Source organism: Myripristis murdjan, chromosome 6 (assembly GCF_902150065.1).
Source record: "Myripristis murdjan chromosome 6, fMyrMur1.1, whole genome shotgun sequence".
Lineage (NCBI taxonomy): Eukaryota > Metazoa > Chordata > Actinopteri > Holocentriformes > Holocentridae > Myripristis > Myripristis murdjan.
In genome coordinates, this window is record NC_043985.1 from 12,438,204 (window position 1) to 12,466,039 (window position 27,836).

General features: G+C 42.4%; 1 protein-coding gene across 10 annotated transcripts in view; it reads left to right on the forward strand.

Moving 5' to 3' along the window:
• Positions 1-27,836, forward strand: part of LOC115360624 (unconventional myosin-IXAb-like) — a 144,558-nt gene that overhangs the window by 33,819 nt on the left and 82,903 nt on the right. For all 10 annotated transcript variants that reach the window (XM_030053631.1, XM_030053632.1, XM_030053634.1 and 7 more), the window contains exon 2: positions 1,127-2,096. In XM_030053631.1, coding sequence (XP_029909491.1) covers positions 1,194-2,096 — 903 coding nt within the window. In that variant the 5' untranslated portion in view covers positions 1,127-1,193. The remainder of the gene's footprint in view (positions 1-1,126; positions 2,097-27,836) is intronic.

The window sequence follows — 27,836 nt, forward strand, 5'->3', positions numbered from 1 at the left end:
TGTTATGACTGTAGCACAATAGAGGATACTGCTAAAATGATGTGATGTCCTAAGACCCCTGATTATAAGACAGTTTGCAAGCAGAATCATTTGTGTTGTTGAAATTGTGAAATTGTGAAATGTTGAAATCTAATTAGGGTTCAGCAACAGCCCAATTAATGATAAAGAAAAACATTACTAAAATCTAGAAAAATAAGATCTGAAATATGGGAATGTTATTTGAAAATTTGCATAATGCTTTATGTTGTTTACTTGATATGATATACCATGCAGATGTCCATGCCATATCCTTTTAATCTTGTATTTTTAATAGCCTTTTCTACATATAAGCCAAAGATAAATCTGAATGTGCTGTTACAAACACATGAATGAGAAAAATTAAATTAGAGAACATAATGTGACAACACCCTATCATCATCAGCATATAAAACATCATTTTACCATTCCTCTCCTGCTCCTCTGCATCACAGTTGCAGCTTTGTAGTCTGTGGGACTGGAGTCAGTTCTGTGTGTGTGTGTGTGTGTGTGTGTGTGTGTGGGGAGTGCTCTGTCCACTATCAACAGGGAAGTGGTGAATTACACCATTGTGTTCTCATTACAGACCGTTTTGTGTGGAAGGTGGCAGCTGTTAATCTTGGCACATGGCTAGAGCGCTTGGATTATCATGAGGACACACACATGCGCACACACACATCACACACACACACACACACACACACACACACACACACACGACTATGTGGCTGCGATAAGCTGTAGCCAGCAGCCCTTAGATTCATGAAGTAGCTACTGTTCCTCATTATTTTGAATGGCTATCAGCGCTTGTCTCTCTCTGTCTTTGTGACTCAATCTCACGCTGCTCTTTTGTAGCGTTCACTTCAATGATAGCAGTTCCCTTTACAGTCCAGAACAGAGAGCTTATTGAGCTGGCCTGCGCTGTCATGGGACAGATGAAATCACCATGGCTGTACTGACCCTGCTGTGACTCGATGCACTGAAAATGCCTGAGGCTATGAAACAAAGTCTCAAACCACAAATTTTTCCTTTTCCCTTTGAATCTCTTGCTGTTGCTGTTTTGCCTCCATGTGTAACACTTTTCCATCGTTCTCTCTTTGTCCTTCTCCAGCTGGAATGTCCTGAGTCTGTCTGCTGGGCCCAGAGAGGGGTGAGCTGATGGGACCTACTGCGCCGCCATGAGCCTACAAGATGGCGGCTGCGGCTACCCTAGCGGTGCTAACGCAGCCACCGCTAGTGGCAGCATGCGGCGGCGCCTGGAGGACCAGGAGTTCACCCTGCGCGTCTACCCGGGCGCCCTGGCTGAGGGCACCATCTACTGCCCTGTCAGCGCCCGCAAGAGCACCACAGCCGCTGAAGCCATCGAGCGTCTCATTGAGCGATTGCGCCTGGAGCGTACCAAATGCTATGTGCTGGCCGAGGTGAAAGAGTTTGGTGGGGAGGAATGGATCCTCAACCCAGGGGACTGCCCTGTTCAGCGGATGATGCTGTGGCCGCGAAATGCCTTGGAGAACCGCAGCGGCCTGGGCAGTGGTGATGACTACCGCTTCCTCCTGCGGGAGAAGAATCTGGATGGGTCCATCCACTACGGCGGCAGCCTGCAGATGTGGCTGCGCGTGACAGAAGAGCGCCGGCGCATGGTGGAACGGGGTTTCCTCCCCCAGCCTGCAGGGAGTGAGCACCCAGCTGACCTCTGTGCTCTTCCAGAGCTGACAGAGCGTGCCCTTTTAGAAAGCCTCCGTGCACGCTTCCGCCAAGAGAAGATCTATACTTACGTTGGGAGTATTCTTATAGTGATAAACCCTTTCCAGTTCTTGCCAATCTATAACCCAAAATATGTCAAAATGTATGATAACCACACACTGGGGAAGTTGGAGCCGCACATTTATGCGGTGGCAGATGTGGCATACCATGCCATGCTACAACGACGGAGGAACCAGTGCATTGTCATTTCTGGCGAGAGTGGTTCTGGGAAGACCCAGAGCACCAACTTTCTCATTCATCACTTGACTGCCCTCAGCCAGAAGGGATTCGCCAGTGGGGTGGAGCAGATCATCTTGGGGGCAGGGCCCGTGTTAGAGGTAAGGATCTAATTGGATACTAAATATGTGCGTCTGTGGCACTGTACTGAGGTCATGAGTTACTTGTGAGTACCTCCACCAAGGAGATTTTATTTTCACCCGTTACTTTGTCTGTCATTCAGCAAACTCTCTCAAACACTTGAACAGATTTCCATGTGAACTTGTGAACAGATGTCCTTGAAATTTGGAGGACACATTGGACTTTTGGTGATGATTATAGATTTTGGTAAGATGAAAATAACAGAGAATTTATCCTAATCAGAGTATATTCACAGGATCAAGAAATCAGTTCGTTGATAGGAATTTGGATGAATTTGGGTCTATGGGGTCATAAGTTGGAGAACTGCACAGTATTGGTGAAGGTTTGAGCTCTTTGAATTTTTTATAAATGACTGTGAGGCAGAGCTGTAAAACCACTTCAATGAAGTTAACACCAAGACAAAAGAAGGCCCCAAATCCAGGGTTAGATTTGAGTAAATTGAGTCTGAATAGAGACAAATAGCTGAATAGTTGTCAAATCTATCAGAATGTATCTTGAACCTTGCTTCTTCAGGAAATTCTACGAGGTTATTTGAACCTCAGAGGACCAGAAGTAAGACCAAGACATCGACAAATAAAGCTTAAGACATGATTGGGACAAATAAAACCTTGAGACCAAGATGCTTGTGCCATAGCCCTGCTGCATTCACGGTACTTCGTGAACATAGAAATATTCTATAACCCTCTATTCATGAAAAAAAAAAAACATCCTTATCTGTGTTTAGTGATATTATAGTGCTTACTACCATGGTGTTGTATAGTTGATAGCCGTACTGGCTTTGTGCTGTTTGACAGTGGATGTGCTGGAAGCTCAAGTCAAGCTGATTGCGAGCCATGTGTTGTGCATTAGAGGTCTTGGGTCTTGGGAGGAAGTGACAAAAGCCATTCAAAATCTGAAGTGCAGTCCGCAGGTTACGTCTCCAACCAGTGGAATGTCAGTGAATGAGACAAGGCATGAAATGGATTATAGAAGCCTTCTTCTGAAACTACAGTCCCTCAACATGCAGGGAAACCTATATTTAGCCTGGCTTTGCCACATATGACTTTTAGTATATGAATTATGTGACCCAGAAACTGGGTTTTGTGCAGTGTTCAATCTATGGATTTATAGCTTTGGTGGAAAAAACCCTAATGGAATGTTGCCTAATCCAACCCGGATTATAAATCAATTATGGATTATGGAATTTCATTGGGAATTTTGTGTTTGGAGGACTATGGTCTGTTCAAGGGCAACGCCCCCTGCATGCTGCTTGACTGATTTATGAAATGGTTTTTGCATTTCAGCCTAAATGTGATTGGCTGCACATAGTGTTCCTTTTAACTATTTGTTGTTTTCTGGCAGCCATTGTGTTCTGTAATGCACAGCATCCTCTCAGGACGTCTGGGGATGTCATGTCAATATGCAGCTGTTCGCCATGTGCGTCCCATGCGGAGGTCTGTACACTAAAACAAGGCCTCTGTATGGTCAGTTGGTTATATGGTTAGTCCTCTGGAAATTATGAATCATCGTTTAGACCTCATCACTGTTTTTGAAGAGAAACCTCATAACTCTGATTTCTGTGGTTTTATTGCTTGAGCTGAAATGTCACACTGTCCGTGGCACCTATCCTGTTTCATGATCAAATTAAAATATGCAGGCATCAGTGAGAAAAATGAACTCTTCAAAATTCCAGAAAAACATAAGCTTAGGAGGTGCACAGTTTTCACATGACTGCAGCTTTATGTAATCTCACACATCCTGGGAATCTCCTGTGCAGTAAAACGAAGAAATAAAATTAGATGTTTTACATGGATTGAAAATGACTGGAATTTTGGCCGTGTAGTTTCATCGCATAGCTGTGGTTTATCCCCTCCTGCATTCAGGTCAGTTGCAGTCCTATGCTGGTTCTTTTTGGACACTGGTGATCGAATACCTGTCAGGTCTCACATGCTAGCAGCGGCAGCTCTATCAGGAATGAACAACCTGTTTTGATAATAGAAAAAAAGGGGAACACTATTCTGTGGGGAAGTAGATATCGTTCTGTAGCTTGTTTGTGTGTTTGTGTGTGTGTGTGTGTGTGTGTGTGTGTGTGTGTGTGTGTGTGTGTGTGTGCCATGCAGTCACTTCCCATCCAACACCTGCCTGACTGAGGCGTAGAAACCAAAAATGTGCATTTTATATGTTATAGAGGAGAGGAAGCAAAGGGACAGGACAGAACACACGGACAGGAAGAAATCAGTCTTAGTGGTGCTGTATCAGAAACACATTAATAACTTATTAAGTGATATAAGTTGCCATATGTACAAATAGGCACAGGGACAACAGATCCCTGAATAAAATACACATCACTCTGCATATACACATTCAGCCTTCTATCAGTGGATTAGAGTCAAAGGAAACAGCATTTCTGAGGTGAAAGAGTTATTTCCACTTTAAACAGGATGTTGTGGCTGGCTATAAAATGGCAACAGTGGCAACAGTATAAATCAGTCAGATAGCAGTAATCATTAAGGAGGAGAAAGAAGGGGGATCATTCAAAATTGTGATAATATTAGTTGATTTATTTGTCTACATACTGTTATAATATGAAGAAACAACTAAAGATTTGCCACTTTCCAAGGAAGTAAAGGTAATGGGATTTTGATATAAATATATGAGAAAATACATGAAATTGGATGTGTATTGAAACATGAACACACATGGCCAAATGTATTTTTCATTTCGCTTTTAAATTGTACATGCTGCAGCTACATCACATGTTTAGCACCGTTACACCTGTTCACACTCTCTAAACAAAGTCCAACATTAACCAGCCCTTAGCCACAAGTCTTTCCTGTGAGCTGTAGCTGTTTATACATTCCCCGACAGCTGAACATGACGTCCATATCCATTCACTGTTTTCTTCATACGAACAACAGCTGGATTCAGGCAGGAATCTGTGGGCCGCTGTGAACGCCCCAGGGCCCAACATTCTTTGCCCCACAGAGCTGGACCTGAGTCAGTTAGGAGCAACCCTATGGGGTAAAAAGTTTACAGCTAGCCAAGGCATGACGCTGCTGAGCTGAATGAGCCAAATTCTTTGGTTTCATCAAGTTGTAATGCCAATTACAGAACCATTCGCCTTGGTCAGATGTTGCCCTGGCTGTAGTGAGGTTTTGTGAAAGTTTGAATATTTGCCTGGGGCAAAATCAGGCTGAGTAAAATCAGGTCAGTGAGACATGTTTGATGAATTTTGCATGCCAGTTTTTGTGGAAGTATTAAAATTTTGATGTTTTTTTTTCTCTTTTTTGGGTTCCCTAATGTCCACGTTATGTAAATCTACTTCACATACCATGTGTCTGGAAAGTGCTTGTCTTGTGTTTCTAGCTACATTCGTCTGTCTAGTTTTCTGTTCTGCTATTGATGTTTCTCTGTCTATCTATGCATCCTTTTTTGCAAACATTGTCTTAATGGATGAAAAACAGGTTCATTGACTCCTGAAATTGTTTTTAATGGAGGGGAGGGGGGGGATCAGATCCAACAGCATTGGTAATTAGTGTGATTCATTCTTAGGACATGTAGCTTACCATAGAGATAAATCTCAATCAAAGGTTTCTTGTGAATAATCATAAAAATATGTTAAAAATATCAAGCAATGCCACAGCAAACACCAGTGTACTACAGCAACAATCAAAAGACAAAGAAAAATGGTAGCACAAGAGAAGGAGAAGACAGCAATAAAGGCAAAGACACAGCCAATAGGGAGATCACAAGGCTGTGCCCAATCACCAATTCAGTTTAAGTAAATAGTGACAGAAATAGCTATATTTGTGTGGAATGTTTCTAAGACAATTGTTCATAGTGATTCACATTGAAGATAAACAAAAAAACACAGAAACAAGTCCTGGATGCCCACACTGGTCGCAGAGCAGTGCCTGTGCTGGGAACCATGTCTGACAAAAAGCATTTTTTCAGGATGAACTACATCTCACTGGGGAAGCTGTGGTTGGACCCAGATTTGGAGAACATTTGTAGGTTATAAATGCCTGTAGACTAAGATAAGTCTTTCTTTTGGATTCACTTAAGAAGCTTACTGCCAACTAGATTAATGAAGGGAGGGAGGGGAATTTGTAGGCAATTTGTAAGTCTTGCCCTATATGTGTAAATATCTATCTATCTATCTATCTATCTAGATAGATAGATAGATAGATATAGATATCTATATCTATAGATATAGATATAGATATAGATACGTGTGTGTGTGTGTGTGTGTGTGTGTGTGTGTGTGTGTGTGTGTGTGTATGTATATGTATGTATGTATATATATATGAGGGAAATTTGAGAGATAATTCACTGGATAAATGGATAAATAAATGATATTTTCTTCAAGGTCTAGGCACAGCATGAAGTTTTTGCTGTTGGAAATATTTCTCTTGGTGAAACGTTCTTTCTGCTCAGAGAAAATAAATAATATAGAAGCGAATATTGTGTTTTATGAAAGTTTTCTTAGCACCTTCATTTGAGAAGGTGCTAAGTGAAATTAGGTATCAGTTAACTGTGGAAAGAAACACAAGAAAATGGTTTTCCAGTTCTGGAAAGTTCTAGCATGGTTCTATTTTTCAAATCTAAACTACAGGCAGCACTAACACACACATACCCACTGTAGGCCTGGGCAATGTATCAATATTATATTGATGATGATGATATAACACTAGATATCGTCTTGGATTTTGGATATCATAATATTTTGAAAAGGCATGACTTGTCTTTTCCTGGTTTTGAAGACTGCATTACGATAAACGATTGCAGTTTTCAGAATTTAATGTACTGTACTAGCTTTTCTGTCATTTACCTGCTTGGTTATCATATCCTCATGACTGTTTACCCAAATATCATACTGAAGCACCAATAATCATCCCTACAATATTGATATTAAGGTATTCAGTCAAAAATGTTGTGATATTTGATTTTTTCATATTGCCCAGTCCTAACCCACTGCATGCTTGATGTAGCAGCATGCAGTGCTGCTACATCTGTTTGGTGCACAGGCTAAAATGTACTGTCTCTGTCTTCCTGTTCTTGTTCTCTCCTGCCCTCCCTTCACCTCTGCATCTAACACACTGTCTCTCTTTCTTTGCTTCTCCCCTGTTGAATCCAGCTCAGCAGTGTGGCCATCAGCCCTGTGCTTCACTTTGTGTTACCACTAAGTGCCAGGTCAACAGCATCACCGGTGAAGGCTATTTTAGCTATTCCTTGAGCCAGGGTGCTGGACTGTGGCTCCAGCGCACCAAGAGATACACACACAAACACACTCATATGCTCATCTCACACCCAAAATAAGCTGAAAATGTAGCTCACACACATCCAAGGAGTCACCTTTAATTAACTCTAGACATTTTATGATCTGTTGATCTGATATTTTGAGGGGCATTTTGGTGTTTTTTGGGAAAAATGTTACCGTTAAACTAAGAAATAATACATTTGCATTGCACATTGGCATATAAACACTCAATTTGTGCCACTAAGATTTAGTTTAAGTTCTTTCCCACCGCTGGAAACTGGCGTCAGGCCGCACAGAGGAGGATGGTGCCATTTTCCATCTCTGCCCCCAACCAGTAACAACTTCCACCCCGCGAAAGTTGAGTTTTATTGGTTGTTACATTTTGTTGATACAGTGGTTTGTGTCAGGTTTTCTCCTGCTGTCGTTTTCTGATCAGAAACAGCTCCATTTTTCTCCCCCAGAATGCACTGGAAAGAATCTCCTGGTTGTCGGCTCATACATATCACCTACAGTGGCCCATGGGGGACAATCGTCACATTTATGCACTTAATAAAACCAAAGTGAAAAGGGTCAAATGGAGATAAAGGTTACTTCCACTTTTTTATTTCATGCATATTTTATAATTTTTAAGGGCATCTTTGCCCTTTGACTGACTTTAGTGAACATGCTCTTATTCGCTTTTGATCTGTTCACTTCCACTCACTGCACTGGAGACGGTAGCTCACTGAGTTACTTTACTCATTTCTCAAGGATTCATTCAGGTGTGTATGTGTGTGTGATGTATGTGTGTGTCACACTCTCCCTTTTCATTTAACATTTTAGGCCACTAACTGACTTGCGGGTGAGCAGACAGGGGTGCAGTGTCTTGATCAAGTCTTTATGGACTCATAGGCTGGTGTGGGAGTCTTGTGATCATCTGGTTACTGGACAGTACTTCTATCTGCTGGGCCACCCTGGCACTTCTCACAGTAGCACAAACCACATGGCATACAGCGGCCGTCAGCATTACATCACGCCAGCGGTATCGTCTGACAACTGGCTTTGCCCTGAACGCCCCCTGGAATCATTACTTGTCATAAAGAAAGCCTTTAATAATGTACCGCAGATGGCCAGCAACTGCAGCCTTGTGTAATTTGAGCTGCATTCAGAGCCAAGTGACAGTCGAGATATGACTGTACAGTGGGATAGTGCTGACTGGAAGACAGCTGGCCGGCTGATGGGAAGGCCCTGGCTCCTGTAGCCCCATAGGCCAGCTAGTCTAGTTGTTGTTTTGCAGTCAGGTGACCCTTGTCCCAGACCACAATACAACAGCCTATAGAATATCAGACAGTTAAATATTGTACAGTTGGAGATGAGATTCAATATTTGACTCTCCCACATTGCCCTTGGACTCATTCAAGACTAAGTTAACTGTTTGAAATTTGCAGTATACTTGACGATATGGACTTTAAAGCTAGCCTTCATCACTTACTCAGTGATTTAAATGTTGAATTCACTCTTATGTTACCTTGGTGTCACGTACAATGCACCCTTACAAGTTCCTTTTTGTAGCTTGGCTTACTCAGTTATATTTCCCACCTTATGCCCTTGCAGCCTTGACAACGTAATATGTACAGCCGCTGAAAGATGCCACTGTTTGACGGACACCCTACAGGAGTCACATCTGGCTTTTTACCATGCTGGGAGTTTGAGAGATGATTCACAAGGTCTTGTTTTGTTCTGGGTGACTCATAGATGTCACAACTAGCTAATCCCTGCTGTAGTCATTTTATGTCTCTGACAATTAAAGCTTAATTGGATCATACCAGGCTAACAGTTGTCTCTCAGTTGTCAGCTACCTCTCAACTGGTGATTCAGGACCTAAAAGTGCCTCACCAAATAGTCTGACAGGGATACCAGTTTCCTTGATTAGGGGAATACTGTGTGCTCATCTATGTTTAGAAGTGACTGCAAGGTGAAGGTAAAAAATGGTGCAAAAACACTAGACAGTCATTTGTGTTTTATTGGATCAAACGTCTCTCCATAAGTTCTCAAAGTACTGAAGTACTTCAAGGGGTCAGGTTTTATGTGTTGTACAAATACATGTATTTGACATTGAATTGGATCATCAGTGGGAACAAACTATCCTAAGCTGTCAGGATGATGAACTGGGAGGAAAAGACAACTTTACCTCATCCCTGTCTGTCTCTGCTGGAAGCTGGACAGACTGCTCAGGATTATCCTCACAGAACACAGATCTGAACAGAAAAACTGCTGATTTTTTTCCACAAACCTCATGCTCCCTGAGGGGAAACACCCATTATTTACATTTATATTTTAGGCATATAGCTCATACTTTGGTCCAGACTGCAATAAATGAAGTGGGATTTTGCCTTTTCTTGCTCAAGGATGTACTTTGGCCACTTTATGGTTTTTTACCCAGTGACCTTTAAGGTACAAAATTGACTCTCTAGGCCAGTGGTTCTCAACTGGTGGGTCACAGTCCAAAAGTGGCCCAGAGATTGATTGTGAGTGGACATCGGGCATGCAGGTCTGATACAGTGCCTATGTTTCGTAGAGTAGACTCCCGAGCATACATGTTTGTGTGAACGCGCACCAGCACAAAATTCCTCAATATCAAGCATTGGGCGGAGTTAGTTCCTGGCAGCTGGGGAAAGACAGCTCCCATCCATCGACTGGGTCGAGAGACTAGAAGTTTTATAGAAGTTTTTCAGTTTGGACTGTAGAGACATTGTTTTTATTGAGTGTTTTTTTTCCTTGGCTTGGCTCTGCTTCATCACCCCTTATTAGCTATGTAGCTAGCTAAAGTGTAAATAAACAACAATAGCTCAAGATAGCAAACCGTAATATGGGACCTCATGGTAAAGACTGGTGCTGAATTAGCTGTAAAGCCTGTCATCCATAACTGAATACATCTCTACACATCCGTAAACACAAGCAAACTCGCATGTTAAACAATAAACTAGATGCCATTACAATTTTCTACTTATGTGTTCAGTTAGCTAGACAAATACAGTGGCCTTAAGCGCTACCTGGATTTTCCGCCTGCATCCTTCAACAATGGGGTGACTGTGATGGATGGATGGATTCAATTAGGGACAGCGTGTTTGGCTGGGAGGAAGTCCAGCAAATATGTTCTCTGACCAAAAAAACAAACCAAAAAAAATTGCATCTTCATCCAAAGTTCTGATTTTGAAATCTTTTTTTAAGAAATAAAGGACATTGTCTTTTAGTTTTCCGAGGGCTATCAGTGCATGGAAGGAGTGTGGATAATAGCACCTCTCATTTGGCAAAATGATATTGAATGGTTCTCAAGTTAAACTGTGTAGACTGGTGCTGTGGCCTTGGTTTCTCCCTGTCTTCTGCTCATGCTGGGATTGGTTCTGGCACCATGACCCTGAAAAGAATTAAGTGAGTGGGGAAAATGAATTAAATATTTCACCGCCCTTCTTATTGACTAAGTTTTCATCCCCAGTTTTCATCCTCATTCTCCAGTTCTCTTACATTTTTGGTACCTGCAGCTGAACTAGTGATCCAAAGAGGTAAATACAGAGAGGCAAGGAGACAGGAATAAAGCAAAAGATGAATATTTATTTCAAGGCAGTGTGGATGGGATGTGGAGCTGGGGATGAGCAGTGCAGAGGGGATGGCTGGGTGTATGAAGAGCCAGGGAATCTGAGTTGAGCAGGTCCGGAGCAGAATCTGTGTGGGGGGCCCCTAGGCTGGGATGCAGGGCTAATGAGTCGAGGGGCTGGAGACAGACAGGGGCCAGAGCAAAGTAGATTGGACTACAGAGAGAGGGGACACATGATCAGGCTATTGTATCAGGCAACAAACAGAACTGCAAAATGCAAAAACAGGAATGGCTTGAAGTGTAGACTGGCAGGGTGGGTGTGGCAGAGCTGAGAATTTGTAGGTGTTTTGATTATTGGATGAGATGATGGGGTTGTGCTCCAACTCCAGCATACCCGTCTCCACTCACATAATCACACACTCACATACGGACACAGGGAAAGAGGGAGAGAGATCCACTGGGAAAGTGGCAACAGTCACAGAGTAGGAAGTGGGGGGAGCGTCAGGGGAGGCAACAGGGCAGATGTAACCCTTTGTCCACAAGCGTCATGTCAGTGTCTTGCTTGCAAGATGACAAAGTTCATGCGCCACTGACACGGCTGTCCGTCCAGTTCCATTCCAGTTCTGGCATGTCTGTACATTTCAAAGCATCGAGCAGCCAAACTTTTGTGCTGTATACATTAAGATGAGCATTACACAATGCAGAATCAATAAATAAACTTCAATTAAGGAGAAAACTTGTCCTCAGAAACAATAAAATCAAAGAACAAAGTCAGATATAACAAGAAAATAAAGATAATATGATAACATTTAAATAATTAAAATGATATACTAATGATGAACCCTAAGCTATATAGTAAATTATAGTAAACCCATGAAGTTTGAAATAACAAATAGCCTGGGTTGCAAAGTGAAGATAGATTTATTAATTCAGAGCCTTTTTATTGGGCATCAAAGTTGTGTTTACCTGTGTATTGTTGAAAAAATTGACTTGAAGCATAAATAAATGCTTCAGGTCACAGTTATACCCATGAGCTGAAGCTGAGATGTGAGGCTGCACAGAACTGGTGAAGACAGCTGCAGAGATTAAAATCAAAGTGTATCTGTTGCATGAGAGGTGCGAGTAAAAACGTGTCTGATATGCTTGTGGTCCAGACAAGGAGTAACACATTTCTTGTGTCAGTAACCCTTGCCTCGTGCACTACAAGGTGGCCTAGCCACTTGCATGGCAGATGCACAGTCCTGCTTCAAATCTTCTGGAGGGCTGATTGAGGCCTTGAGTCTGACCCCAACTGTGTGGCACCTTGTCTAGGAGCTCCTGCAGGGCTGTGGGGCCCAGATTATAGCCTGCCTTTGTTCTGTTGGTGTGGCCACCAGCCCTGCCTGCCAGTCGGAGTTGTAGCCGAGTGGCCTCCTTCACCAGATGGTTCCTATCCAGATGTCCCCCTGCTCTCAGCCAGGCCCTGAGGGACAAGAGCTGTCTCCCATGGCTGAGATGGATGGCTCCAGGTAGTGCAGGGCCCCTCTGGTGTGTTGTGTTGTGTTGTGTGTCTTCAAAGGCTTGTGTTTCGTTAAGTGTGTATGTGAAAGGGCTTGAGGAGATGCTCAGTACCAGTATCCAGCACCACAGATCCAGCCAGCTGTTTAAAGCTTTAAATCCCATGTAGCCTTGGCATATGGACACAGTTACAGTAGAAGAACCAGAGCTGAACCTGGTGCACCCACTGAACCTGGTAGAACAAATGAAAATCTTCAGCCCTGTAACGAGGTTGTGAGTTTCTGATGGGAAACGCATGCATTATGGCACCTTGAGGCATATGGCTGTGTGTGTTCTAGGGAGTAGGGCTGTCCCCTATTACTGGGCATTGCAATATGACAATAAAACAAGACACATTATCTTGAAAATACACTGGGAATATATTACAATAGAGAATGGAAAATATTACGTTTTTTTAGAACTGGTAGATCCACAATCAGTTTGGTTAATTAACTGGAGAATTGTGCAGGGTAGTACTGAAGGGCTGATGTGGGGGGTTGTGAGTTGGATACATCCTTAGTAGGGAGAGGGACACTACTTTGCTGTGTGTGTGGCGGTGGGGGGTGGGGGAGTGTGGTGGTGGGGGGTGCTATCCCCAGTGCAGAGGAGAGCTACCTGTCAGAACGTGTTAGAAGTCAACTTTCCCAGCAGCATGCAAATAGCGGATATGCATCCCTGACTGAGTCTGTCCTTGGTCTTTAAATCACAATGAGACATCCAAAAGCTCTCTGCTATCAAGAGAGGTTTCTGCAGAGGACAGGCTGGTTCTCTTGCACAGCACTTTATATCGCACTGCGCATCAGGGAGTGTTTCCCTCAGTGAATGGTCACATCATCTCTCATTCATCTTTCGCTGGCGTTTCAACATGGCTGTGTGACTGAGGGAAGTACCCACTTCCTCTTGATTTAGCTAATGCATTCAGCAAAGTCCTGTTTCTGGGGAAAATGTCCTACTTTTGTATTCTCCCACACAGTCTATGGGCTACTTTTGAGCATTCCATTTCCAGACCAAGTTTAAATCCCACCTTTTCCCCAACAGCAGAATTAGCCTCTCTTTCTTTCATTACATGTGGCTTAACAATAGCTGCCCCCTTTACCTCAAAAGGCCTTGCATTAGCTAGCTAGTGTGGGCTTGCATTGGCTAATCATAGAGCCTACCTCAGGCCCTGCATGTTCCTGTTAGCACTTCCATCCTTATAATCCATGTCCTCTGGGCAGCGAACACTCTTCGATGCGCTCCCAACATCTGTTCCCTGGATTATCCTCATCTCCCTCTCATTCTGTCTTTCTCTGGAGCATTCCCTCTTTCCTCTGTCAGGAAGCTCAGTACAGTGTGCGCTTATCCCTGCCGACAGCTGTACACAGTGTACTCAAACACTCGCTGGTCATATTGTTGAACTGGACAATATTCAAGGTGCTATCAACTGACAGATTTCTACTCATTTTGATCATTTCTATTCAGCTTTATTATTGTCTGCCATTTACCTGGTCGTAAAAGGACAGTTTGCTCAAACTATTGGAAAAAAGATATTTTGCTATAGACACCTCGTGCAATCTATCCATCCAAACAGTGTCTGTGTGATTAGGTGAGGCAAATTTTATCCACCCCCAAGGAGTATGTATTCGGAGCAGGCAGATACAGTTTGTGGCAGGAAACAGCTCCAAGTGAATCTCTTTGTCCCGGAGGGCTGGGGATTATGCCGAGTATCTATTTCACTGTTGGAGAGAGCCGTTGTTTATTTTTTTGACATGTAAATTTTTGATGGTTTGAACTCCACAAAACAAAGCCCATCCAGCCTGTTGTATTGGGAAGATTGTGGTAGACTAGAAATCTTGCAGAAATCTTGTAGTGCAGTGACAGAGTTTGCCACGGCACAGAGACAGATAATGCGATTTCTGAAACACGGAATGGTGATTTCTGCATCCACCTAATATTCAGTCAGTGTACGCAGTACACACAAAGAGACACACACATTGTTGTGCAGTTGACATGAACTAAACGAACGTGTAATCACTCCTGCTGAAATGTTGACGTGTTATTATTCACGTAAGAGAGGAGAGCTGCTGTTCCGTTACATCTCATCATCTCACGGTGAAGATTCGGTGCCAGCGTCTTATCTCCTTGTGTGAAAACACTGTGATTATCATTTAGGCAGCTTCTACATGATTAGCCAGGGAGTGTTAATTGAGTTAGGAGTTTTGGTTATTGTGTCGATGTCTATGTTAAACTGTGGCATTACACTCAGGTAGGAGTCTTTTTGCTCTTTACTAGGGAAAACATGGTGCATCTTCTGACATATGGCCTTAGATCTCTTTAATGGAGAAAAATGATTAAAATTTCGCTTTTTAATGTCCAGTGACTTTAAATTAAAGATTGTGTTATTCAGAAATAGTGCCTTTCTCTTGTCGGGTCATTAGCTCATCCTGCCTGCTTCCACTTGGCTGTCACACTGTTGTTCCACCCCCCCCAGATTTAGGGAAAGCTTTGCAACAGGAAATTAATTGTCCAAATGGTCTTGATTCAATCTGAGCCTGCTTACATGGTGTCAGCTCAATCAGACAGAGATGAGATTAAAGTCATTAGTAGACTTAGTTGGACATCATGCCATCTGGGCCAATAGGAGTCATTGAGCAAACTGGATGCGTATTAGTGGCCTTGTCCACTTTAACCCGTTAACTACAATGTCATCAATCAAATGCCAGATTGAATCAAATTAAGCCACATCCATTAAAAAAGAGGAGGACATTTATTTTTCTTAGTGCCAGTGCTTTTCTCTTTTATTGTTTAAGTGTTTCTTCCTTTTGTATGGTGGCACAAACTCTCTGCTGAACTTTCTCTCAACTTAGGCAACAAATAAAACATATTGAATGCATCTTGTACATTTATGCATATATGGTTTCTAAGGCATCACAAATTAGGATACTTTTTTTTACCAGTTCTCTCTTTATACCTGTTCCCTTTGAAGATTTTTGTTTATATATATATGTATTTATTATTTTAGCCTCAGACTAACTCGTGGCCTTGGATGCATGCTGAGTGGTTGAACGCAGTGTTGCACGAAGCACAGGAACAGGAAAAGCATCATGTTAACAGATTTCTGAAACTATATTAAATGTACAGTTTTAAATTCAGGTAATTTTGTCGCAATAAAATTGCCATATTGTTTCCAGAATATAATGTTGCAGGTGACTTCAGCTAATTTTATGCTCCTTTCTCTCCACTGTGTTGTTTTGCTGTACAAGACGTAGAAGTTGTACACAAGCAAATTATGTCCTATGGGAAATATTGATTCTGGTAACATTCTTCTTTGTCAAAATTGCAATGGCTGTATTGGGGGAAAAAGAAACAATGGTTAGTGTCATTACTTTGTGAAACAGTTGCATTATACATTTATCAATTACAATGAATGCTGCATGAGACAATACATTCAAACCTTTCATATTTTCTTTGTATTGTACACCCTGGCATTGATCTAGAATTGGCAACATGAAAAAAAAAATATGCAAAAGTAAAATTTGTTATGAGGAACAGAAAAGATAACAGAGTTCCAAAACCTTGTCTGTTAAAACCTCTGCAGCATCTTGACATAACTAGTGACACACAAGCAGATACTGCATGGAAACCTATGAAAATGTGGAACACCAATTTTGGTGATTTGCATGTTTTCACTTCTGTTGCCTGCTGCTGTGGACTGAGAGAATTCTTCTTCCTCTAGTCTTTCAAACCGTTTTGTATAAACTCAAAATGCCTGGTAATCAAGCTAAAAGCAACTCCTGAACCCCTGTAGCATATTAAGCATAGCATAACCTATGGGTGTGTGTGTGCATATCTCTTCATATGTGCGCATACACCCAAGCTAACATGATAAAGCTAATTTGATCAAGGCTCCTGCTAGAGCAGATAGCATGGCAGTAGCTGATGTAGCCTCTCTTAGCTTCAAGTGATTCATACCGTAGTAAACTCCATTAACCAGAGATGCTCTCTTTTGTGGCTGTTCCATCTTTGTGGTGAGACCTCCGTTATGGTGAAGCATACAGCTAAAAATCCCACTCATTTAGGCTCATTTCACTTGTGAAGTAATTACAACTCTAATCTCTTCACAATCCTTCCACCCTGTTTTTTTTCTCTTCACATTCCTTCTAAAGAGCCAAATCTGTGTCATCCACTGAGAAAGTAGATCAAGAAAATACAAGGCCTTCTGACTGTATAACATGAGGCCATACTCTATTGTAGTCCTTTTTGCCAGGTGTTTGATTGTCATACTTGAACAGCAGTTATGCCTACTCTCAAGAGCTCACATCACCTTATTTCTGCCCTTTTTTTTGGCAGGTCTTGTCGTTTCTAAACACTGTTGGCACACTGGTTGACTGACTGTGCTGGCTGGATCCCTTAGCCCAGTTTGTTATCCAGCAGCTACCTGGGCTTTTTTTTTTTTTGCAGCTCATGGGATTCGGTGTAGCTGCTGTGCAAGTCTAGACATTGATTAATAGTCATACTGGCATAAAATCATCATTGTGGTCTGGGTGCAACCCACGCTGGCTTGCTTTTTGCTTTGTTTGTGTGTGTCTGCATGTTTCTGTCTGTTTTTGTTTTGTCTATTCAGTCTGGATTGTTGAGAAAGGGTTCACACAGTAGATGTGCTGTCTTTGAGTTTTCACACAACATAATTTCACATGTGAGGCACCTCATATGTGAAGGCTCTCTTATTCATCAAGTGTAACAGTGAAATACAGTCAGATTCAGGCAGTCTGTTGCCATTGAAGGTAGGCTGTTGTGGATAAATGAATAAGTGAATGAATGGTGCAGATGTACCTTTGACCCTGCCCTGTTGGATGTGGATGTATGGTTGGGTAAATGAAAAGGCAGGGAGTGGCAGTATGAAGTTTGAACATGTCGCCAGGAGAGCTCCTGTTTGCGGCCTCGGCTCAACAGGTGTTGCTTTCGTGGGATTTGTCATTTCGACGTGTGTGCGCAAGCATTCCTGTTTTCTTGTATGCAGCGCTTTGTTAATGTAAAGCTACACCACCTCAAGTCCACCTCACCACAGAGCTGTCCTCATTCAACCTCAGTGGATAGCAGAATAATGCAGCTGGCCTGTAGTTTGAACTGTAATATGTGCATCTGTGCCTTCCCTTCACATTCCAGCTCTGCCCTTTACAGCAAACAGTTTATTTACCATCTTCCTGTCTCCTTTGTTTTCTGTAGTCTTTCATCTACTAAGCACTCCATTGTATCATTTCCTCATGTTAATCACTCTACCTTGTTCTTGCTCACTGATCCCATAAATCCCTCCTCCTCTTCCTGTGGATGACACAAGAAAAGCGTGCTGCTGTAGATTCCCATTGTAACATCCACTGGCTCTCAAACTGAGACTGACAGATTCTGGATAGGGCTCTAAATGCTCCCTAACAAAATGAGGTAGCTTGATTTCATGAATATTTAAAAAAAAATGTCTACAGCATTGACACAGTTATAATATGTAGTCACAGCAATCTTTGCAGCTGGGGGTCACTGAGATAAATCATATTGGGGGAGGGGCATCTGTCTTGGAAACCCTCATCATAATGGAATGATCCTGCTGCTTCCATAGTTACAATTATTTATTCTATTATCTTCAATACAGACTGTTTTTTCTATCCTTATCTATTTCCTGATCTCTTCTGCTGTAATGACTATTTCCTACGGGGATCATTAAAGTTTAATCTAACCTAATGGAGTCTAAAAGCGTAGTGGACTGATCTGACTACTAACTATGGACTCTCATAGTATAGTAGACTGCTCATCTCGCTAACACACAGACCGCTTGTTTAAGTTCTGCTTGTCTCTACACGCTTGCAGGCAAAAAGATGGATCTTGCAAGATGACATTAGAGTTTTGTGTCACATTAAGCCCCTGCAACTCTATTTCAAACCTCTTAGAGAGAGCAGGCTGCAGTGGCTGTTGCAGTTCAAGTTCATGATAGTTGCAGGATAGGATCTGGTCCTTCCTTATAATGCTGTCTATCTCTCCTATCATTGTTGAATGTTCACGGTCTTTCTGTCCTTTGAGAATTGTGAATGATTGGATTCAAAGCATTTCATATTGATTCAGGGCAAAGTCAGAGCAATTTGTTCGTTTATTTCTTTTAGCAGATTGATCCAGTTGAATCGGCAGAATTTATAAGCAGTGCATTAATTCAGTGGATGAATCGCTGCAGTACATCCTTACTCCTGTAGCGGTTATACTGGTTCTGCTGTATCACTGCAAGTGTGTGCAGTGTGTCTTCTCCCTCCGTCTTTTCTGATGCAACAGCTCTGCAGAGAGAAGATCAAAGAGCTCTGCTCCAGCACCCTGAACCCCCACCCACCCCCCCACCCCTCTGCTCAGCTGCAGCACCAGCATCAGGGACAGATTCGGAGAGAGATGAAATAGAAAGGGGGGTGGGATAAGAGATAGAAAAGGGGGTGAAGGAGTCGAGGGGGAGGAAGATGAGAGAGAGGGGTTGAAATTCTTGCCTTAATAATGGAGCATGGGAGAGTCGTTTTCAAGAGAGCCCGGTCCCAAGTGTCCCAGTTTCAAGGGTTTAGTCAAATTGAGAGGAGGCTTTTAAATGCAGCAGGATTTTGCTCTTCCTCCTGAAGGCCATCTTTGCAGCCCTCAGAATTGAAGCCTTTTCATGAAAAAACTCATGATCAAAAACGCTTGAGAAAACCCATGATGTCCCCTCACCTCTCGCCCTGTTCACAGCTTGTTAACCTTGTAAACAAACACAAAAAAAGTGTGTCCGAATGCCTCTGGAGCTATGACGTCCGTAAAGCTTCTTTTAAGGTGTTTAATAAGCCAGGTCTGCTGCTGTCTACAGTGTTTACTGCTTCCTCCTAGTAAACACTGAGCATAAGCCCCCCTCAGCAGCTATGGTAGCACCCTTGGAGCAGAGGTCAAGGGAGGAGGATAGACGGGTGTCACTTAGGAATTGTTGGACATCACTCACCAAGCAGGATGTGCAAAAATGTGTGACACATTCTTAATAACATACAACATGAGAGCTGCTGGTGATACAGTGCACGGTGTTGTAAATGCATTTTGTCATGCATGATGGAGATGTTTTACCCTGTGTGGTTCTTAAGGACACAACAATTTGGACATACTAATCAAGAGGGCCGAAACATCCTTTCACCACTTTGTTTTCATGCACACCAATGACTCAGTCTTAATCCATTTAAGGTAACACTCAGACTACTGAAACTGTAAATGCCTTTATTTGATTTTCTTAATTGAACCAAGGTCATAATCACATTAAGCATAACTCAGTTAATACAAGTCCTGTAAACACTACAAACACTTGAGTCAGATTCTTTTTTGTAAGCTGCAGATGTCATTCACATCACCAGATGCAGAAAACAAAGTAAAGAATTTGCTGAGAAAACGTATCAGGCTTCTTTAGACATACAGAATGATTATTGTTATTAAACTTTAAAAAATACATTATGTGTGATGTCACGTTATGTATCTGCTACTTCACTGAAACTACATCACACTCATTGAAAGAAAAATATTCAAACCTGATGCCATTGTTTTATAGCTAAAGCATTACATCAAATAGAAAATATCTAGATGTCTTGTGCATCATTTAATACTTATTTTCCTGTAATTCAGCAGGACATATTTGGTATATTTGGAAACCTCGGGATCTCCACCAGAATTTAAGTTCTGTGGGTTTGAACAATGTTCGGCTGCACAGCATGCTTTTATAATGACAAACCCACCTGTGGCAGGGGCAAAGTTGAAGAAGTTAAAGGTACCCAATGCACTTGATGACTACTAGTGATGCTGTAGTGCTTTTTTTTTTACATGCAAATTTAAACAATGCAGAATTGTCCAAAATAAGTCTTTGGAAATGTCTTTTGTGGTAAGAAATGCTCTCAGGATTTTATGAAGACTCCATGACACACACAATGTGCTATGGAGAGAAGTTTTAAACATAATCAAGTGTGTTTACAAAATAATCATCATTGGGTATCATTAGTAAGCTGATTGCACCCAGTTATCAGAGTATGAATGTTCATGTAGATGTTCTTGTTTGGGTATACACATGTTGGTGTGACATAGATAAATTAATAGTTTATTATCCTTAGAGAGAAAAACCTTTTCGATAACCATGTGTTGTATATTTACTTTTATATGCTTTGTTGAAATCACATGAAAAATGCATTTTACTACCTCGTTTCTAAGATGTCACATGTTTTTTGTCCTACATTAGATGCACAGATGATTGATTGAATCCTTTTTAAGAGAATGTGTGTATATGGTTACTTAGTGTTTTCAGTTTGTTCTTGATTAGATATCACAACATTTTGATGCTAAAGATCAGCACAGTGCACAGTTTTTTTTTTTTTTTTAATGGTGTACGTGGCTTTAAAACAACACGTGAGCTTGCTTTGAGGATCCGAGCTGGCTTTACTCTGTGATTGCTCTGTGATTTTGTGTGTGTGTGTGTGTGTGTGTGCAAGTGTATATCTGTGTTGGTTTTGGGATTACATGCGGTGCGTGCTCCAGCGGCCTATCGTAATGTTCACATTGGCGCCGGGCATTCTTGTGGCATTGGTGGCTGCCGCCTGATGTAAAAATAGGTCGAGCTGCTGCTACCACTGCCTAAACTATGAACCATAAAACATGTAGAAATGGAGGTGGACACACAGAGAGATAAAGAAGGAGGAGGGAAGGGAATGAAGAAGACAGAGAAGTGAGAAGGAGGAGGTTTAGAGTACAAGAGGAGAGAGAGAAAGGCAAAGGAGAGGATGATAGAGGCCAATGGGTACAGAGGCCTAATATTAGAAGAGCATGAAAGAGAGAGATAGAAAGAAGAAAGTATTAGAGGTCAGTTTCCAGGGAAAAGCTCCAGCTAATTTGCAGAGAAACAAAAGAGGAAAGAGGGCAGTCTCACAGGAAGGCAATAGCGTCTAGTTTTCAGTTGCTTCTCCTCCATCCAACGTTTCCTTCCCCTGATAAACAGAGATAAGACAAGAGGAATGCCACGCTCCCTTTATTGAATCAGTTCGCTAAATCCACTGCTCTGACCATGCACTAATTCAACTTCTTGACTGCTTTTTTTTTTTTCTCCTCCGGCACATTCGTAACACAATACCCATCCATGACCAGAGAGATCGGACGATAATTCCACAAGACCTGCCATTTTGGCTCCCGCCCTGAAGTTTTAGTGAGTTATGAACAGTAAGGTGACTCTCAGTTAAAAGCTGACATTATTTATTTTTATTTTTGGACTATGTGAGGCAGGGGTTGGGCATGGAAGCGGCCAAACTGGGCTTATTAGCTAAAATGGCGATAAATCTGCCATGGGCATCTCATAAATTTTAAAAGCTCTTAAAGAGAGTAAGCTCACCTATGAAGTTTGACCTAAATATGGAAAACTATTCTGATTTGATAAAAGCTGCACAGCTTGCAGCTGCCTCTCATGTTATTTATGGTTCAGGTTACTGTAGTCCAAAGCCAACATTTAACACCTCTACAGCATTACTCTGGTGTGGATTCTGGTTTGGAAGGTACATGTAGGGATCATCACCAGAGGGTGTCACATAAACAGGAAGTTACAGGTTTGATCCCAGCATCAACCATAATATCTACTAAAGTGTCACTGTTCAGTGTGCAGCACTATCATTGAGAAATGCCTTGAGACTTAAATTTGTGAAAATCAAATTGAGACTTAATTTCCCCTTGGCCCCCTGAACCAATAAAAGCTGAAATGTTTGGGTGTTTTTAATAGTTCCATAAGGGAGCAAGCCACCAGTAAAGGTTTTGTAACTTTTTCAAAGAAGGTTGGCCTGTGCCATGTTTGATATTATGAAGGTCGTGATCCCTCGGCAAACATTGCTTTCTTCCCCTGTAGATGTTCTAACACCGCTGACCTTTCTGCCTGCTTTAATCACACTAATGTAATGATTTGCTGGAAGTGACTGAAGGGATGATGGACTGAGCGTGCATGCTCTGTTTCTTAGCAGAGCCTTGCTTCACTCTGATGCAGGTATCAACATTCCTAGACTGGGAGCCCTGTGCAACCGAGGGGACGAGTGCTTTGCGTGAAGGCAGTAGTAATCATGTGTTTGATGTTTAACCAAATTGTTTCTTATCCACATACAAGGTCAAAGGTTTGAACCCGACAGCAACCTGTATGTGTTCATCAGCAGCCACGTGTCCTGTTGAAGTGTCTTTGAGCAAGGCACTGAACCTCCACATGGACGATCATGATGTAAATCAGCCTGGATAAGCGCATCAGCCATCAGTCATTCCTTGCTCAGCTTATCAGAGGCTCCTTTCCAAGGGGTCGATTTCTCACCAAGTTAATTGACTCTCGCCCAGCCGCTTTATTTTTAGATTGAACCTAAACATTGTCTTTGTGTTTTTGCTGGCCTGACGCGATGTTAGCTTTGCTGACTCAAGCATACTTGGCCGTTGTCGCTGTCAGCAGACTGTAAAATGGTGAGAAATGATAACTTTGGAATGCTAACAGTTATTAAAAATAACTGGAGGCCCTGCTAGCCAGTCAGCTGAACCCCACGAGCATGGGAAGTGTGCATCTGTCTCACTGCCTATGTGTGAAATTCCTAAGCAGAAGAACATTGTTTCTGGTCATGTGGGTTAGAAGAAGATGTAGATGGCCTCAGTACTGTTGAAAGGGGATTTTTTTTTTTTTTTTTTGCTTCAAGACAGCAGTATATTATAGGGGCAAGATATTGAAGAGGGATATGATTTAGTGGGCAGAGGGTGGTGTAAGCAGATGAGTTTTTCAGCCCACGACAGAAGGTAGGCACTGACTGGAGTGGCAATCTTCCTCTCTGATCTCTCTCGACCTTTCAGACACACAGTTGTGACGTGACTGAGTAGGTGCCTTGTAACCTCTCAGTCTCCATCTCCGTGTATTATTTAAATCCTATGGCTCACCATTACAATATCCTGTCTTTGCAAAAACCACCTCATCATCCTCTGCGTGATTCCTCAGCATTTTTTCCTCAATTACCCTGACGATATCCCCTATCACTTCTCTCCATATGTGCCAAAGTAATTAAGACACCTTATTACATCTGTTTCCTTGCCAAGGTAACCTTACTGGTTACTCTTCTGTTGAGCACCAGAGCTCTTAGAGGCTTGGAGAGTGATTTAACCAACACCCTCGGCCAAATGTAATACTTATCAGGTCACGATAAATAATGGTGGTGATGGTGAGAGAACTTTTAATTTTAAATGCAGGCCGGGGAGCAGTTGAGGTAAATTTATTTAGGCAGCACTCTTGACAGAACAGGGTGTTTGCAAAAAGTGTTTTTGGAGACATAAATAGAGGTAAAAAGAAGAGAGGGCAATGGCACATTCAGACTTTTGTGTGTTTAACTGCATTTCAAGTGTTTATGTGTCTGTGTGTATGTGCATTGCATGTTTGAATAATTGCCCAGTAATTGAATGTTTGTACAGTATGTGACTGACTGCCTGTCTCGTGCTGCGTGAGACCCCAAATCCACTTCATTGTAACTATAGGAGCTGGGGAGTCATTGTTCTGTGCTGCTGACACTGACTTTTAATGACTCCATTGAAATGACAACCAAAAAGCAAAAATGTGCTGGCTAAGCCGTGTTGAATGATGAATGGGACTGATGAAGAGAATTTTGGAGCATAATGGGAGAAGAAAAGAAGATGAAAGAGAGCGAACGCTTGAGGTTGCAGGAAGTAAGCAACTGCTTCAACGTTCTTCCCAATCAATGCACAAGCATACATGCACATACACAAGTATCAAAAATTTGCACATGTTAGATAATTTCCTCTCACTGAGTGCAAAATCATATGTGTGCATAGTGCCATTGTCAGGTGAAAACCTTAGGGGCCCTATCTTGCGCCAGACTCCCTAAACCCGCTATTTGCGGATTTAGGATTTAGGAAGAGGCGTTCCCCCGTAAAAGTTGCTATCTTGTGCACCTCCCGCTATCCGCAAAACACCTCCGCTACCCGCTATATTATGAATAGGCGTGTTTTGGGCATTACGCCAGTTAAACCAATCAGTGTGCCAGGTGCCATTGCCTTTAAGGGCAGGCTGCGCTATCCTAAATCCTAAATCCTAAACCCGCGATGGAGAGAGGGAGGTAGATTTTCTCAGGGCTTCTACTGAGGCTAAAGCAAGTTGGCTTTATATATATATATATATATATACATATGATATATTATATTATAGGCGAGTTAATTCGGGAGGTGGGGCCACATGTGTCCAAGTGGACGTGTCACAAGGTTGTACTGATTGAGTAAAATCCCCGGGCCACACCACACACACACAAGAGACAGAGGTGGAACTATGTGTAAACTAATTTATTGACAAGGTAGATTGGGCAAATAAAATATTAAAAATAAAAATATAGCACAGCTGCTGGCTTATGATAAAACAATAAAACGTGCTGGCGTAAGTGTTCAATTAAAACAGTCTTTCCTCTAAACACTCTATATGAGTAATATACTCAGTCCATTCCGGCGGCGTCCCGGTATCAGTCCGACCGTGTGCGTGGCGAGGCTCCGTCGGGGCGCGCATTGAAGCCGCCTGGGCGCGCTCTCGTAACAGCCCAAACTTTAGGGATAGCGGATAGCGGGTGGTCAGGACCACCCGCTATCCGCTATCCCTAAAGTGTGTGCACAAGATAGCAACTTTAGGGAAAGCGCATGAAACACGCCCACGGACACACCTCCAGGCGCAAATGACGGAGTCGGCATAAGGATAGCGGGTAGCGGGTGGCGCAAGATACCGTTTAGGGATAGCGGAAGCTCCTAAATCCGCAATTTGCGGGTAGCGGGTAGTGGTAGCGGATAGCGGGTGGCACAAGATAGGGCCCTATATCTCCACATTAGCTTATCAAGAATTAAGAAAAAAAAGCCTGCTTTAAGCTTGATGTCAATCCATTTTTGAATATATACATATAATGGGGTTTGAAAGGTTTCACAAATGTGTAATTTTCAAATTGAAATAAAAACTTGAAAATCACCATTTAGGTATACGTGGTTTTCAGCTGATGGTGACAAAGACATGCATGTACACACACACGCACTTGTAAACAAACACATAAACACACACACCGCCATGATGACATATACATCAGCAAATCTGGGCAGGCATGTGAAACCACCACACAAACATTGGTCTCCTGGACTGAAACATACACTTCACATATATACAAACATATAGCCATACACACACACACACACACATTAGCAGCATGCAGGACCCAGTTTCCCCAGTCCAGCTCTCTGGGGATTAACACTTCAGCACAGTGAGTCGTGGGATTTTCCCACACCAGCATGCGCTCTGAGTTACGCTGTCTGTCAGTCACAGTCCGGCATCACAGGCTCACCGCCAGCATATAGCCAAATCCCACCAATGGGATTTGCCGAATGCAACATAGCTGAGGCATGCTAGCCTGCTGGATCCAAGCGAAGGCAGTTTGGAGTTGATTAGATGTCAAATGTCGGCTGAAAGGTGTGTGTTTTTCTACGCAGAAGCTGTTGTAGAGGTTGAGATGCACACACACTCACACACTCCTGGCAGAGGGAACGTGGAGGTGGATGACATAAACTTAGGTGTGATATGACTGGATATAAAGGTTGAAGGGACACATAGACAATGGTTGTGCTCACTTAACATACACACACACACACACACACACACACACACACACACACACACACACACACACACACTATGCTCAGGAGCCAGGCCAATGTCAGACAGTGTGTCATAGCTGGTCAGGTGATAAAGTTTTCATCAGGTGGAGTAAAATACAGACTTGTACCTCTTCCTCTCTCCGTCTCTCTGTCCCTCCACCTCCTCTCTCCCACCCCCCACTGACAGCGTTAGACGGCCTGTTGACAGTCCTTTGCAGTGGGAGGAGGCTTTTATTGGGGCAGTGTGTGCAGCACTTCCTGAGGTCAATGGGATCCAGATGTGGCCCTGCGCTCTGGTGACAGCAGCCATTTATGGAGAGAGGGGGCATATTCGTGAACAAGAGAGAGAGAGAGAGTGACAGAGTGTGTGAGAGAAAAAGACGACAAGAGATGCGAGTTCTCTGCTTTGCTCCACTCTCTTCGCCTCTTCTCTATACATGTACACAAACTGTAAATTTGGTTAGGGGTGTGCGAACTTGGCAAAATCAAATATCACCGTATCTTTTTCTGAGCACCCCGATATTGTGACAGTATTGTTTGGATAACTATTTGTGCTTTCATAAGGTATTTACACAAAGGAGATGTCATCAGCAATGTGGATTTAATTATCAGGTGGGTAGAAGGAAACAACAGAAAAGCAAAAACAGTCTAATAATGACAAAATTACATCCCTTTATTGTAATGAAGCCTTTAAAACCAGGAAAAGACAAGACTTACACTATCTTAACATCATGATATCCTAAGATCTGGACGATATCTAGTCTTATTTCGTGATATTGATACAATAGCGATTTATCACACAGCCTTAGTATATATGCTTACATAGAAGGCTGAATTGACAGACAATTGCATGAGCACATTCAGACACATGTTCTGACATATGAACACACACACCCATGTAGTGGCCAGTGTGTTGTGTGTCCTGTCCTGTTCTGTGCGTGTGTTGATTCACACAGCTGGTGTCTTTTTGTACCCTTAAACCACATTGAGCTGTCAGTGGATGCAAATAAAGTATTACAATGTGTGTGTGTGTGTGTGTGTGTGTGTGTGTTTGTGGCTTTCATGTATTATTCCAGTGTCCCTGCCTCGCTAGATCATAAAAGAACTCGCGTGACTTTCTCTCTTTGCATAGTCACATTGTACACATATTGTAGCAAAAGTACACCACAAATGAGTGTGTGCTTGTACAGTATGTGTGCCCATGTGTGTGAATGGATTTCATTTCTGATGCAGCCACATAAGAGGCGAGTGGAGCACTGTTGATGAATAATACACACTTCTTTCCCCCATTCATCTGCTTACCTGGCACATCTGGATAGGTAATACTGCTCCTCAGCTTCAGACACAAAGAGGGCCCTCTTTCAGCCTTCCTGGATCTGCTCACTGGACACGATGTGTATGTCCTGCTGCTTGAACGCACATTGACCTTTATCCAATACTGAATGTCTGAATGTCTCCTGTCCACAGTATGTCTTTCCCTGCAAGTGAGTTTGTTACTGTGAATCTTTAAGTTGTCAATATTTCTCAGTGTAACTCAGCTAAATGACTACTTATTTATCTGCTATTTACTGTGATTTAAGTCACTGTCATTAAAATGTATAAGTAAAATTTACAAAATATAAATAACTGTAAGATTTTTAAAGTTATCATGAAAAGTGCTTCAAAATA